This window comes from Hippocampus bargibanti, linkage group LG18, assembly GCF_051943395.1.
Source record: "Hippocampus bargibanti isolate YZ-2025 linkage group LG18, ASM5194339v1, whole genome shotgun sequence".
NCBI lineage: Eukaryota > Metazoa > Chordata > Actinopteri > Syngnathiformes > Syngnathidae > Hippocampus > Hippocampus bargibanti.
This window is the reverse complement of record NC_142751.1, coordinates 9,598,254-9,612,011: the sequence shown is the minus strand read 5'-3', so window position 1 is coordinate 9,612,011 and position 13,758 is coordinate 9,598,254. Positions and strand designations below refer to the sequence as shown.

The 13,758-nt window shown below is 41.6% G+C and overlaps 2 protein-coding genes across 2 annotated transcripts in view; one reads left to right on the top strand and one right to left on the bottom strand.

The window, feature by feature from the left end:
* Window positions 1–2,299: 2,299 nt before the first annotated feature.
* trim69 (tripartite motif containing 69) lies at window positions 2,300–10,253 on the top strand. The gene is made up of 6 exons (XM_089020060.1): window positions 2,300–3,802; window positions 3,903–3,998; window positions 5,887–6,120; window positions 6,602–6,624; window positions 6,699–6,814; window positions 8,835–10,253. Exons 1-6 carry the CDS (start codon window positions 3,164–3,166, stop codon window positions 9,377–9,379), a joined length of 1,653 nt encoding a protein of 550 aa, XP_088876186.1. The 5' UTR covers window positions 2,300–3,163; the 3' UTR covers window positions 9,380–10,253.
* Window positions 10,254–10,386: 133 nt separating this feature from the next.
* LOC148884507 (bone morphogenetic protein 1-like) overlaps window positions 10,387–13,758 on the bottom strand; it is a 30,929-nt gene continuing 27,557 nt past the window's right edge. The window contains exon 22 of the mRNA XM_089020049.1: window positions 10,387–13,129. Coding sequence (XP_088876175.1) covers window positions 12,995–13,129 — 135 coding nt within the window. The 3' untranslated portion in view covers window positions 10,387–12,994. The remainder of the gene's footprint in view (window positions 13,130–13,758) is intronic.

The window sequence follows — 13,758 nt, the reverse complement described above, 5'->3', positions numbered from 1 at the left end:
TCCTCTTCCTCCACATATAGAGTTAGCAAACACAATTGCTCTGTCAGTGGTTGTACCACATATATTTTTTCCATACAACCATGAAGAAGTGGTGTTTTAAGTATTTTGAGTCAAAACACATACTGTACAAATAACAGGGATGATCCTAAACTGGACAAAAAAAAACAATTTGCCATAATTACCATCCTTTTTCTTTTGGATTAAGGCATTACAGACGCTCCCCTACTTACGAACATTCAAATTACGAACAACGTTACATACAAACATTTTTGTAGTAACATACTGCTTCATGTATCAAAGAGGGTACAGAAACTACTTGAAAATGAATGACTCTCTGTGTCATTGCGTTGTCATATCATTTGTTATTTAGTTTTTTTTTTGTTCTTTTGACTTAAAGATGGCGCTGCGAGAGTGGCTGCCTTTCCAGCAGCACCTGTATTTTGTTTTTCTACTTCTTTCATTTCTGTCATCTTCTTTTCATAACTTTGCTGCTGTGAAACGTAAATGTGTCCACAGCGAGACGAATAAAGGTAAATCCAATCCAATACTGTATGTAATATTCTCTCCAGTTGTACATGTACAGTACATATCTTTATAGAACATATATTTTATTAAATGTTTAATTTTTAGTACAAACTAATACAGGTTATTTCAACAAGCCTTAAAAATACTTATAATAGGCCTTCAAACATATATTCTATACAAAATATAGCACTGAAGCAACTTACGAACAAATTCACCTTACGAACGACCGTTCATAATGTATTTCGTTCATTAATTGGAGAGTGTCTGAATATCCTTCATTTATGAGATCACGGGAATGAGAATTTATTTAAAAAAAAAATGACGCAGTGTCGTTTTCATTCTTCTGAACACCTGGCACAATATATTTTCTTTTCAGGCATCCAGACAATGTTTACGTCATATCGCTGTAGTGCGTATCCGGAATGAAAACATTTTTTGCTTGTCATGTTCGTTCTTGCCGAGTCTTCATTGACTTAAAATTTGGTTAAAAACAAAAATGCTCGAAAATATATGAAAAAGTAACACCACAAAAATGACCTGTGAGGGGTCCATGAATACTAATGCAAAAATCTTTAATTAACTCCACAGCTATAATCCGTTCATTCATTTAATTAACTTGAGCAGAATTGGCTATTTCCTTTCGGAAAACACACGCACATGCACACGCTATCAGGTACGTACTTCAGAAGCTTATGGGATAATTACCTGTGTGCGACACTTCACTTACGATACAAATGATAAATTAAGTTGCACATCACTGTGGATTGCAAAGTCTACAATGGCACGTAGGTTGGATGTGTGCAACATACAAGCACCATGAGGAGGTGAAATAAAAAATAAAAAAATGGACGCAAGACTTAAAACACAGATAAAAAGTTAGCTGTAGCTCAAATAGGCATTATATTGATGCACGTTATGGAAAAAGAAAACAGCGCTAAGAAATTATTTACCAACTAGTCAACTAAACCACACAACAAATATCCATATACATTACAAAAAATAAGCAGACACAGCCACATAGAGTCAGTCAGTCAGTCAAAAAATGGCTTAGATTCTTCTTCCTGGTCACCACCTGTTTGTGTTGCCACTTGTTTCTAGGACAAATTAAGCCAAATAAAGAAACAATGGCATACCTCACACTATGTTGTTTCCGTGGTAACTTAAATAGAAGAGGGGGTGAAGGAAGGTCAACAGGAATGTTGTCACAGTAACAATTGTGCCAGGAAATATCTAGCTAGCTAGCTAGCTCACTACGGTATCTGCCTCAATGGCTAGCTCGCTATGGTATCTGCCTAGCTAGCTAGCTCACTACGGTATCTGACTAGGTAGCTAGCTCGCTACGGTATCTGCCAATCTCGCTAGCTCGCTACGGTATCTGCCAATCTAGCTAGCTCGCTACGGTATCTGCCAATCTAGCTAGCTCGCTATGGTATCTGCCAATCTAGCTAGCTCGCTATGGTATCTGCCAATCTAGCTAGCTCGCTATGGTATCTGCCAATCTAGCTAGCTCACTACGGTATCTGTCAATCTAGCTAGATAGCTTGCTACGGTATCTGTCTATCTAGCTAGCTAGCTCACTACGGTATCTGTCTATCTGGCTAGCTAGCTCGCTACGGTATCTGTCTATCTAGCTAGCTAGCTCGCTATGGTATCTGTCTAGGTAGCCAGCTCGCTTCAGTATCTATCTAGCTAACCAGCTCGCTACGGTATCTGTCTATATGGCTAGATAGCTTGCTACGCTATCTGTCTACCTAGCGAGATAGCGCGCTATGGTTTGGGATCGCTTTACATCCTCAGGGCCTGGACGCGTTACTATCATGGTTGGAACATTTCCCACCTTTACCAAGACCTTCTGCAGGCGCAGATGGGTGACTTTTCCATTTTATCCGTGGGCGTGATTTGATGGAACAAATTAACCGTGGCCTTTTACAAGGAAGCCTGTCCTCATTTGTCTCACATAACTTAAGAAATGAACATTTTCTCCCGACACGTTTAATGACCAGTCGACTCCGCCGCCCTTCAATACTCCCACGCACAAAGACAGGATGAGAATCGAGCTACTTCTTACACATCGAGGCTAACTGCCAATTTTCCTCCAGCGTCCTGTCATTATGCGTCCGTGAGTAACAAAACAGCGCGGAAAGATGGTTGTTGCGTAGATGTTTTGAGCTCTTAAAGAACGTAAATACGCGTTAGCAAAGTGGACAAAGTCAGGATGGAATGTCCATGTTGTTGTTCAGTTTGGTGAGAACTTGTCCATACTTGTTGCGTTTTTATCCACAAACCGATGACAATCTCAAACGATCGCTCTGTGCTTCCACTCTATTCAACTCAAAATGCCCTCAGAGGCACATGAAGTGGATTGACATTTTTTTTTTTCCGCTGGCGATGAAGAAGGCTGCGATTAAAACAAACACGCGGCTCAAGTCCTGTATCCCGCCTTTGTTTCCTGGCTGAGATGTGTTGTGTCTGTCTGGAAAGAGGAGGCGGTTAAGCGGGTCGGAGGAGGAGATTTCCCTCACTATCAACGGATGTGAGAGGCTGCTTCCACCCCCTCAGCATTCCCTCCCTCCAGTCACACGCACTTCTCCACCGTCAACAGGAAGGAGGCCACAGACAGTCCAGCAAAGGCAGAGACATGAGTAAGAACCAGAAAGAAGTCAAGAAGATCCAGTCTGTTTATCTGCAGAATGTGGAGAAGCTAAATCAAGGAGCTAAGCTAGAGAGGAAGACTTGGAAGGCCAAGGAAGGCGACTTTGGGGTATTGACGGCCACGGAGAAGCGCCACTCTCCCGCCATCGGTCCGGTGATCAAAAGTTCCGCAAACAGAATCAGCAGAGACCTGACCTGCTCCATCTGCTTGGATCTCTTCAAACAACCCGTGTCGCTGCCATGCGATCACACCTTCTGCCAGGCGTGCATTGACGGCTACTGGACGGGGCCAAGGGGCCGCATCCAAGGGGAATCGGGCTCCTGTCCCCAATGCAGGAAGGTCTACCAGGGGCAGAGCTACAGGCCCAACCGCATCGTGGCCAATATTGTGGAGAGCTACTGTCAAGGACTGGAGGAGAGCGGCGGCGGCGGCGGGACCAGGCTGCCCGACGTAGCGGAAAAGGCGCCCGTTCCGGCACCGGCTCCGCGCTGCAGCCGACACCGGGAGGAGCTGAAGCTTTACTGCGAGGAAGATCAAGAGCTTGTGTGTCTGGTTTGTGGGATCTCCCAAGAGCACAGGAACCACACCATGATGTGTGTGCAAGATGCAGAGCTCAAGTACAGGGTGAGCTGAGCAGAACTAAAAAAATGTTGACGTTCTCTCACAAAACGCTTTGGTCCCAGTGAGAAGGTGCTAAAAGGGTTCTTCTTCCTGATCCAATTAGGCATCTCTGAACAGCTCGATGGATTCCCTCAAAGCCGAGCTCAACACGGCCATGCGGTGCGACAGGGAAGCTGAGGACGAAGTCAAAAATTTGAAGGTGAGAAGATAGCATTCCTGAAGTGTGGCGTCCCGGTTGACTGACTATGTTTTTGATTCAAACACATCCGCAAGTGGAGATCTTGCAGTTTATTTTAAAGGAACTTTGTGCCCACCTCAAAATACTTGGACCATATGCCTCGCTTCGTGCTGAATTTAAAGGGAATGAGGGGAACCGATTTTATAGGTTGCATTTGTGTTGGAACTTGCTTGAAATACACTTCATCTGTCCTAGAACTTCTCAATAGTGGTGTTTTGAATAACCTTCGTTATCTGACTTTTCTGTACTATAAAGCGCACTGGATTATAAAGTGCACTTGACATATTTCAAAATGCTTTCAATATATATCAGCCCTTCCAGTACAGACTGGGGTCTGACTGGGTTATTATGCATCCATTGTCGAAGCGTGTCAAACTATTTTGTACCGCGGGACACATTATAATCACCATTTCCACTCAAGGGTCATTATGAACTTGGGGAAGCCATTAAAATGTCTCATCCCTTCCATATATTACGTACAGAAGGCACAACAAATTGATGAATGACTACTTTTCAAATAATAATAATGACTGTTATTGTGGTTTAAATGGCACAATTTGAAATTTTGGACTAGCAAGCATCGTGGCACTTGACATGCTTGATTTTCTTTCGCGGGCCGAATAGAATGATGTGGTGGCCCAGATTTGGCCCCCGGGCCATGACTTTGATACCTGTGCATTAGACGGTGCTGCGCAAAAGAGAATGTCAACAAAACAGTCACATCGTCAGATGCTGAATAAACACGTGTGAAAATCTAGACTCAACCCATCCATATTAATAATACATTTAATTTATAAGCGCCTTTCAAAACTCTCAAGGACAAAAAATAAAATAAATAACAAATAATGACAACACAAAGACACAGCGAGTCATTCATTCTTCAGCACTTGCTGTACCCTCTTTGTGACATGAGGCAGTTCTAGATGAAAGAGGAGAGGATCAAAGCATGTCTACTACAAGCCAAATGTTGAAAGCAAACAAGCTGTAGCAATCATTGACGAAAAGAGATTGACTCACAACTCCTGTCCCACATAAATCCGTTTCAACTCCAAGCCGCGACAGATAATAATAATGGTAAAAACAATTATGGTTAAAAAAAATGTTTAATAGAGACTAGGTGCTAAATGTCCTGGTAGAATTTTAAAAAAGGTCTGGCGGTCGTGGTCGTAAGTACAGGTGGTTGTAAGTCACACCGGTCGTAAATCGGATGTTACCTGCATACATATATATTATGAAGTATGAAGGAAAAAGAGGTCAAAATGGAGCTGAGAGAACAGCAGATGAGCTCCAGCCAGTTGGTGTTTGCCGAGACTGCCGCCCGCCCAGTATTGTAAATAGCAAAAAATATACCAGGGTTTTATCAGAGTTTATCACAATACAATAATAAATATACCAAAAGAGATTACCAATTTTGATTCTTTAAAATTTTTATGTTAGCGGTTTTCATGGAATATTTTGGGCTTAAAATTTTCAGAAAGATTTTATTTTAGTCGAAATATAAAAACAAGCAAAAAACGACACATTTTCCAATTCTAATCATTGTGCCAAAAATAGACAATTATGGCAAAATTGAAAAGAAATTCAGCCTAGCAAAGTAATTTTCTGAGATTACCGAAATGAAATGCCGTTTTATATATCCCAGCACTACTTTTCTGGGGGGGAATGGAATTGACGGATGCTGACAGTAGTTGCGAGACCTGTTGTGGCTCAATATTACTTCACTACACATAAGGCACAGGGTCATCTTTTGAAGAAAATGAATGTTTTAGGTGCACCTTATACACCGGATAATACTGTCCATAATTCAGCAACATAGGTCAACAACGTGTGTGACTTCCCACCTCTCCAGGAGCACACGGCTGACCTGAAGCAACGAATCGAAGCTCAGTTCAGCGACCTGCACCAGTTCCTCTACCAGGAGGAGAAGATGCTCCAGGTCAAGCTGAAGACGGAGGAGCGCCGCGAGCTGATCCGTCTGGACGAGCACAAGGCCCTACTGTGCGTGGAGATCTCCCGTCTGCAGAGAGCGCTCCAAGAGATAGAAGATAAGCTGAGGGAGCAGGATCCCTTCATTCTGCTGCGGGTAATGTCAAATGGAATTTCCCCCAGCTGGGTAGTTTGTGTTGAGCCAACTCTGGAGGGGAAAACGCTGAGGTCTTCGTTTTGAAGTTGATTTGACATAAAACTGAACTGGGTGGGACTGTTTTGCCTTTCCTGTCTCAAGTTTGCGTGCGCACGGTCTGAAGGAAGCCAAACGCTGCGGCGTGCTTGCATTTCAAGGATCAAGTCGTTCCCGCTTCCCGATAACAAAGAGTCTCTGCTGGACAGGATGTAGGCCAGTGAGCTCACTTGTGGATCAGGAGGGGTGATAGGGGGTTTTGTTGAGCCAGTGACGGCCGCTGGAGTTCCCCTCCGCCCCTACTCAAGCGCAGAGGCTCACAGTGGGTGGGTTAACGTACGTGAGCGCAGACGTTGATGTCATGCGAGGGGGGAAAAAAAGCCTTCTCTCATGTCATATACAACAAAACTAATCCCCTATCTTCCCCCCCCCTCTCTCATTTCAGAGCATCAAACTTTTGCTGCAGAGGTGAGTGAGAAAGAATCACATTCAAGTCCTACCGGGGATTTGTGTTCATTGCGGCGCTTTGGTTTGGTTGGCAGACCTTCGCCGAAGTTTGAGAAGCCAGCTTTTGTACCACCCAGTCTGTGCGAAGGGCGATTTGCGGGGCCTTTGCAGTATCGAGTGTGGAAATCCATGAAAGGCAGCATTTATCCAGGTATGAGAATCAAAACTGTCAAAAAGCACCGGAAGCGGTGGGAAAGCCGCATTTATCCATTTAGCATACGACTGATTGATGTAAAGGTTTAGTCAGTCGTCATCTGTACTTCTTTGAAGGTGTCGGACGTTTCGATCCTCATCCGAAGAGCTTCGGCAGCGAACTAAAGTTGTGCTGGCAACTCTGGCCCTACATATATGCCTAATGGACAGAGGTGTCTATTCTGATAGGTCCCTGCTCTAAGGTTGGGGGAGCAGTAGACTACTTCCTGAAGGTACGCTAAATACCAGCACCACTTTAGTTTGCTGATGAAGCTCTTCAGATGAGGAGCGAAACATCCAACACCTTCAAAGAAGTACAGATGACAGCTGAAGAAACCTTTTCATCGATGGACCACTCCTGTACGACTGACAGCCTACACAGACACAACAATGTGGTATTTGTAGCATTTTAGGATAATCTAACTGGAGTATTCTATGATTTGTGACGTAAAGTGTATCAAAAGGTACTAATGCTTAACTCATTCACTGCCATCAACGGTATTTGTTGATGTAATTATTAGCTGGCGAGCTAGCTATCTATTAGCTGTCTAGCTGGCTGGCATGCTATTTAGCTAGCTATCTATTAGCTATCTGGCTAGCCACCTGGCTAGCTAGCTATCTGTCTATTAGCTATCTGTCTATTAGCTATCCGGCTATCTAGCTAGCTACCTAGTTAGCTATCTATTTGATATCTATTTGCTGTATATTAGCTCGCTATCTGTCTATCTAGCTAGCTATCTATTAGCTATCTAGCTGGATAGCTAACTTTTAATTAGGTAGCTTGCTAACTATTTATTAGATACATATTAGCTAGCTAGCCTTCTATCTATTCCGCTTTGAATGAACATTGGCGCGTGTGGGTGCCGCTGCTCACCCACAGAAAAAACTATCCTGTGACTGTAAAGTGACCTTGATAGTTTTGAAAGGCGCTTAAAAATACAATATATTATTATTATTATTATTATTATAGTACTGAATGGGCCATATTATGTCATTTAACAGCTGCCAGTGAATCGCAGGACACAATGAGACAAACAATTCACATTCCCGTTTCGGACAATTCTCGAGTCTTTCCGGAGTCAGCTGGGATAGTCTCCATGTCATCCACAACGCTAACGAGGACAAGCACAGTGTCGATTAAAAAAGTTTGACTGACTAGATAAAACCTTTATTAATCCCACAATGGGGAAATTTGTGATCCACAGCAGCAAAATTAAAGCAAAGAATTGCATGCTTGAAAATAAATGTCTCAGAAATTAAACTGTACACAGTACAGAATGGAGTATGAAATATTAAATCTAGATACGGTATTAGCATATATGAAACTGCATAGATGCTGCAGAAACTTGCTGTGCTATTTACAACATGAATGGGGTGAGTCCAGATTTTCTAACTAATCTGACTATTTTGTTGACATTTCCTTTAGTGCAGTACCGTCTAATGCACAGGTATCAAAGTCAAGGCCCGGGGGCCAGATCTGGGCCGCCACATCATTTTATCCGGCCCGTGAAAGCAAATCAACATTGTCAAGTTCCATGATGCTTGCTAAAGTCTGAACCAAAAATTCCAATAGTCATATGTAAACCACAATAACAGTCATTTTTTTTACTTTAGATTTAAAAACTCGTTACTTTGTTGTGTGCTCTTATGTAATTTGTGGAGGGGATGAAACATCGTAATGGCTTCCCCAAATTCATAACGGCCCCTGAGAGGAAATCATAACTCCAATGTGGCGCGCGGCAAAAAAAGAGTTCGACACTCTTGGTCTAATTAATGCATAACGTAACCGTAGCCTCTCCTGTAGCACTTTATAATATATATTATGCATATATATTATATATATATAGAAACCGTTTTGAAATATGTCATTCGTTGAAATTGTGCCTTATAATCTGGAAAATACGGTAATCAAGATAATAATCAAAAGTCACCTGCATCTCCAAGAAACCTCCCTTTTGTTATGTGACATCTATTTTTAGTCCCGGCGGCCATTACCTTTAACTCCAGCACGGCCAACCCTTGGCTCAGCCTCAGCTCGTCACTGACCTGCGTTCGCTACCAGACCTTCAACCACGCCGTGGAGGACAACCCGCACAGGTTCAACGCCGCTCTGTCGCTGCTCGGGAGCCAAGGTTTCACTCACGGGCGGCACTACTGGGAGATCGAAGTCTACAGCAGCACCGTGTGGACGCTGGGCGTGGCCAGGGAGTCGGTCCCTAGAAAAGGAGTCATCAAAGCTCTTCCGGCAAACGGTTTTTGGACGATGTCGCTCTCCTATGGCGTACAGTATATGGCGGGCACGTCCCCGCCCACCGTTCTGTCCCCGGAGGAGCCACTGGCCAGGATCGGGGTGTACCTGGACTACAAAAGAGGTCTGGTGTCCTTTTACAATGCAGAGACCATGACGCATTTGTATACCTTCAGGGAGATCTTTAGTGAGACGCTCTTTCCGTACTTCAACTTGGGCTTTCTGGATAAAGTGCATGAGAATGAGCCTCTGAAAGTTTTCTTGCCAAAGATTTGAACATAATGTGAAGTTTTGGGATTTTCTTTTGTACGGAATAAGATACGAACGTAAATTTGGTTAAGCTCATAGACTGGCTCTATGAGGCGCAAATATGTTTGCAATACATTGAATAAATATTTTAATGTACAAAACGCGAGTGGTTTTATTGAATTGTTGGGTTTATTATTTTAATAATAATAATACATTTCATTCATAAGTGCCTTTCAAAACTCCCAAGGTAACTTTACAGTCGCAGGATGAGTTTTTCTGTAGGTGAGCAGCGGCAGCCACACATGCCAGCATTCACTCAACCCGGAAGCAACTCAAAGCTAGCTAATATATAGGTAATAGCTAGCCAGCTAGATCGTGAGGCAGATAGATAGCCAATAGCGAACTAGATAGCTGATATATAGCCAGCGAATAGATAGCAAATGGCTAGCTAGCTAGGTAGCTAGCTCAATAGACAGATAACAAGCTAACTAGACAGCTTGATAGCCAGATAAATCAAAAGAAGGGTAAAAAAGAAATAACAAAAAGAAATAACAATAAAGTCATTGACGTGCTATAAAAGCTTATATGTTAGGCATCAAAATAAAAGTATTCCAATTCTTGATGTTTTCATCATTTAGAGAATAGTCTGAATTTCTGTCAGGCATTAAAATAACAATATCATCCAAATCGGCTGAGCTCTTACTTTGAAATCCTGACTCGGCTTCTGAATTACTCTGACAGAATGATATTTTTTTTAAACGTGACTATCTTCTTTTCCTTTCGGCTTAAACGTGACAATCAAAGATACTTTATGCGGCTTTTTTTAGCATTTCAAGTAATATGATACTAATTGCTGCATGCGGGATGATGGAGCAGGCTTCGCTTTTGCGCCACCTCTTTACTGCTTTAGTGATATCATCAATGTGGTACTCAGGGGGTGGGTGTGTGTGTGAAAATATATATATGAACATAACAGTACAGAATACTCTGTCATTTTAGAGACTGTCTGATTTATTATTATTATTATTATTATTTATTATTATTATTATCGTGATATGAACCACAAACTACCACATTTTCCTTCAGTGGCTACATCACAAAATGTTCGATTGCGAGCTTGAAACAAAATCACAACCGGCAATGAAATTTAAAAAAATGTAACCCGTAGCGGATTACCGGTACTAAACCAGGCGCATGTCAATAAATCTCATTCAACACATTTATTAAATCAGTAAAGAGTAAAATGCTTCATGGTCGTATTGTATTAGATTGTAATATTGATATGTGGAATATTACATTTTGATTTGATTGAGAAAAAAAAAAAATCAGTCTCAAGGAATGTGAATGTTATATGAAAGGAAAAAAAAGTTACGCCTTATTAGAATAAGAATATTACAACATTACGCATTCATTGAGATGCCCCCAGAATATTTTGGTTGGTATCGCTTCAAAAGAAAAAAGTTTACGTGTTCGCATTATAGTGCAAGTACATATGGGACTAAAAACGCCACCTACCCCAATCTTCCCGCATACTCGATGTGCAGAAACACCCAAAACAACAAATCTGCATTGATCAAACATGATCACAGAATGAAAAACATCAACGTACATTTGCCGACAAGAACTTCTGATCATCCAAAACCTTCCAACGAATTTACTGAACAATGTCAACGCTCAAAGTCCCCTGCATCATCCAGACAATCAGTTTCTCAAATACAGTGATACCACAGATTACGAACGCTTCAGCTCACGAACTTTTCACCTCACAAACATTACATTCGCAAGCATATAGTCTTGGCTAACAAACTAGTTTTCGGCGGACGAACCAAACCACACAGCTGGTGGTGGCTGGCGGACTAGTTTTTATCACCCCCTTTCTTTGAGTGCAGATGTGGTTTGTTATCAAGTGGAGTACATTTGCCATTATGGGACTGAAAAATATTCCACCACAGGCTAGTGTAAAGCCGAAGAGGAAACAAAAGAAATTTACGGTTGAGCAGAAGAAGAAGATCATTGAAAAAGATGAACGAGGTGTGCGTTTGTGTTACTTAGCGTCCCAGTTCGAGTATGCTAAGTCGACCATTGCTACGTGAAGCTAAGGGTATTTCTGTGTTCTCTAAGCAACGGTCTCAGGCAATAGAAGAGGTTGAAAAACTTTGATGATTTGGATTAACGGAAAGCAACTGGCAGGGGTCAGTGTGAGTGAGGGTATTATCGCTGAGAAAGCACGGCAACTTCACTCGGATATTATCAAGAGGCAACTACATCAACGACCATCACAAAGGTAAATTAAAACGACTTTATTATACAATCCAGTTTATTTCTTTAACTACAATACAATAGCACATTTATTATACATAAAATAAGGTATATTTTGTGTAGTTTTAAAGGACAACTGACGTCTCCGGACAAGTTGTGTACATAATTTGTAAAATGGCTTTAAAAAAACGTCTACCGGGCGTATTTTACAAAGATTCCACCGCATATAGCTGTATTTTACGTTTTAAGACTTGTGCTGAATATTCTGGAAGTCTTATTTTTGAGTTGGTGACGAGTCCGTACGTGACGTCACTGAAGGAACGCCCCTGACCGAAAAAAAGGACACATTGTAGCAGTCCTTCCATCACGTCAATGCTTGTTTGGTCTGAAAACCTCGTGTTGCGCCAGAAAGAGTCAGAAGAGGGCGTCCAAGCTCCATGTAAGGAATTTATCATCCTGTGGAAATGGGCTGATTCGTTCCTCAGGACCTCGGTGGCCATTTTCTGCCTCTTTTTGGGTGAGACATTTCTCCCCAATGTTGCCTCAAAATGGCATGGAAGTACTTCTTTAATCGATTGCAAACATGTATGCTTTCCTCTTCAGAACAATTTGAATCATATTCATAACTGGATGTGTAACAAGAAAGCATATTCTCCGAATCTGAAGCCATTGTTTTGATTCTCCAGCAATGCAAGACGTCCTGGCGTAACGTCACAAAGATTCTGAAAATGCCCAATTCGCAGCTCAATTTTTTGCAGATTTTGGACACTTTAAGTTTTTTTTATTGGTGTTTTGCATTTGACTAAAAATATCATACTGCGTGTTTTGGGTATTTTAGATGCTATAAAACGTTTTTCTGATGTCACTTAGGAAACAAAAAAGTGACGTTGGTTATCCTTTATAAGGCTTATTTAGGAGAAAATTATGTTTTATGGGGATCTGGGAACGGATTATTCTCATTTTTAATGGTTTCTTATGGGAAATTAATGTTCGGCAGACGAACCTTCGCCTTACACACACTTTCTGGGAACCAATTAAGTTCGTGAGCTAAGGTATCACTGTAATAAGTACGATACTGCATTTGCATTATATCTCGTGAGCTCATGTAAAAAGAACCACGGAAGGCCTTCATTTTAAATCTTCACCAGGGTCCAAATAATGGTCATTATATTCTGTGTGAGTCCAAAAAAAAAAAAAACAATCAAAAATCCTTCTAAGTAGTCCTTAGTATCACAAACGGACAAAATATGAAATTTGGCTTCACTCCAACAGATGTGAGTGGCACATTCGCAGGTATGGGGTGCGGTTCTCACCAGAACGGGAGCATCAGAACAAAATGTTTGGGCTGCTTGCAAGTCAAATAAGGATTTGGCTTTAGTACAGTCACTTGCTTACATGTAGCGTGTCCTGAAATTTGGTGCTTGTGTAGTGCAGGTGAAATCCTTTTTTACCAACGCTATCATCCGAATGAAAATTTACCACCAGGGAATCCCCGGCGGAGTAGATCTCCTCCGGGGCCTGAGGAGGAAGAAAAACACACACACACACACACATGCAAAAATGTGAGAATTTTGAAATAAATTGAAAATGAAATTTAAGGAAGTGGTTTCAATGCAGTTTGGAGAAACTGTCTCGACACGTATCTGTGAGAGTCAGACAATTTTCTAGCGCCAGCGTACTCCAAATAAAATATTTGGTTCGACCATTTTTTTGTGACCTCGATAAAGCAAAGGCTGTTCGTCCATTTTATCAAACAATTTCAATGTGTTTACAATTTTAATGATCTGTTTTATTGGAGTAGGCTTTTAATAAGAATGAGAAAAAAAGAGACATTTTATGCTAATTATTTACATCAAGTCCACAGAATAATATTTGGATGAAATTTGTGTAAATAGGCTCATAGTAAGAGCGCCGATGCGCATGTGCATGTTTTTTCTGTGGGTGAGCAGCGGCAGACACACCCGCCAGCGTTCACTCAACCCGGAAGTAACTCAAATAGCTAGCTAGCGAATAGATAGCTAATTGCTAGGGAACAGATAGCCATTTGCCAGCGAATAGATAGCTATTAGGTAGTGAATAGATAGCCATTAGCCAGCGAACAGATAGCTAATAGCTAGCGAATAGATAGCCATTCGCCAGTGAATAGA

Coding starts and splice junctions, on each gene's coding strand:
- trim69 (XM_089020060.1), top strand. CDS start 3,164: ATGAGTAAGAACCAGAAAGAAGTCAAGAAGATCCAGTCTGTTTATCTG. Junction 3,999..5,886: donor ACGAAGTCAAAAATTTGAAG/GTGAGAAGATAG, acceptor CCACCTCTCCAG/GAGCACACGGCTGACCTGAA. Junction 6,815..8,834: donor GAAAGGCAGCATTTATCCAG/GTATGAGAATCA, acceptor ATCTATTTTTAG/TCCCGGCGGCCATTACCTTT.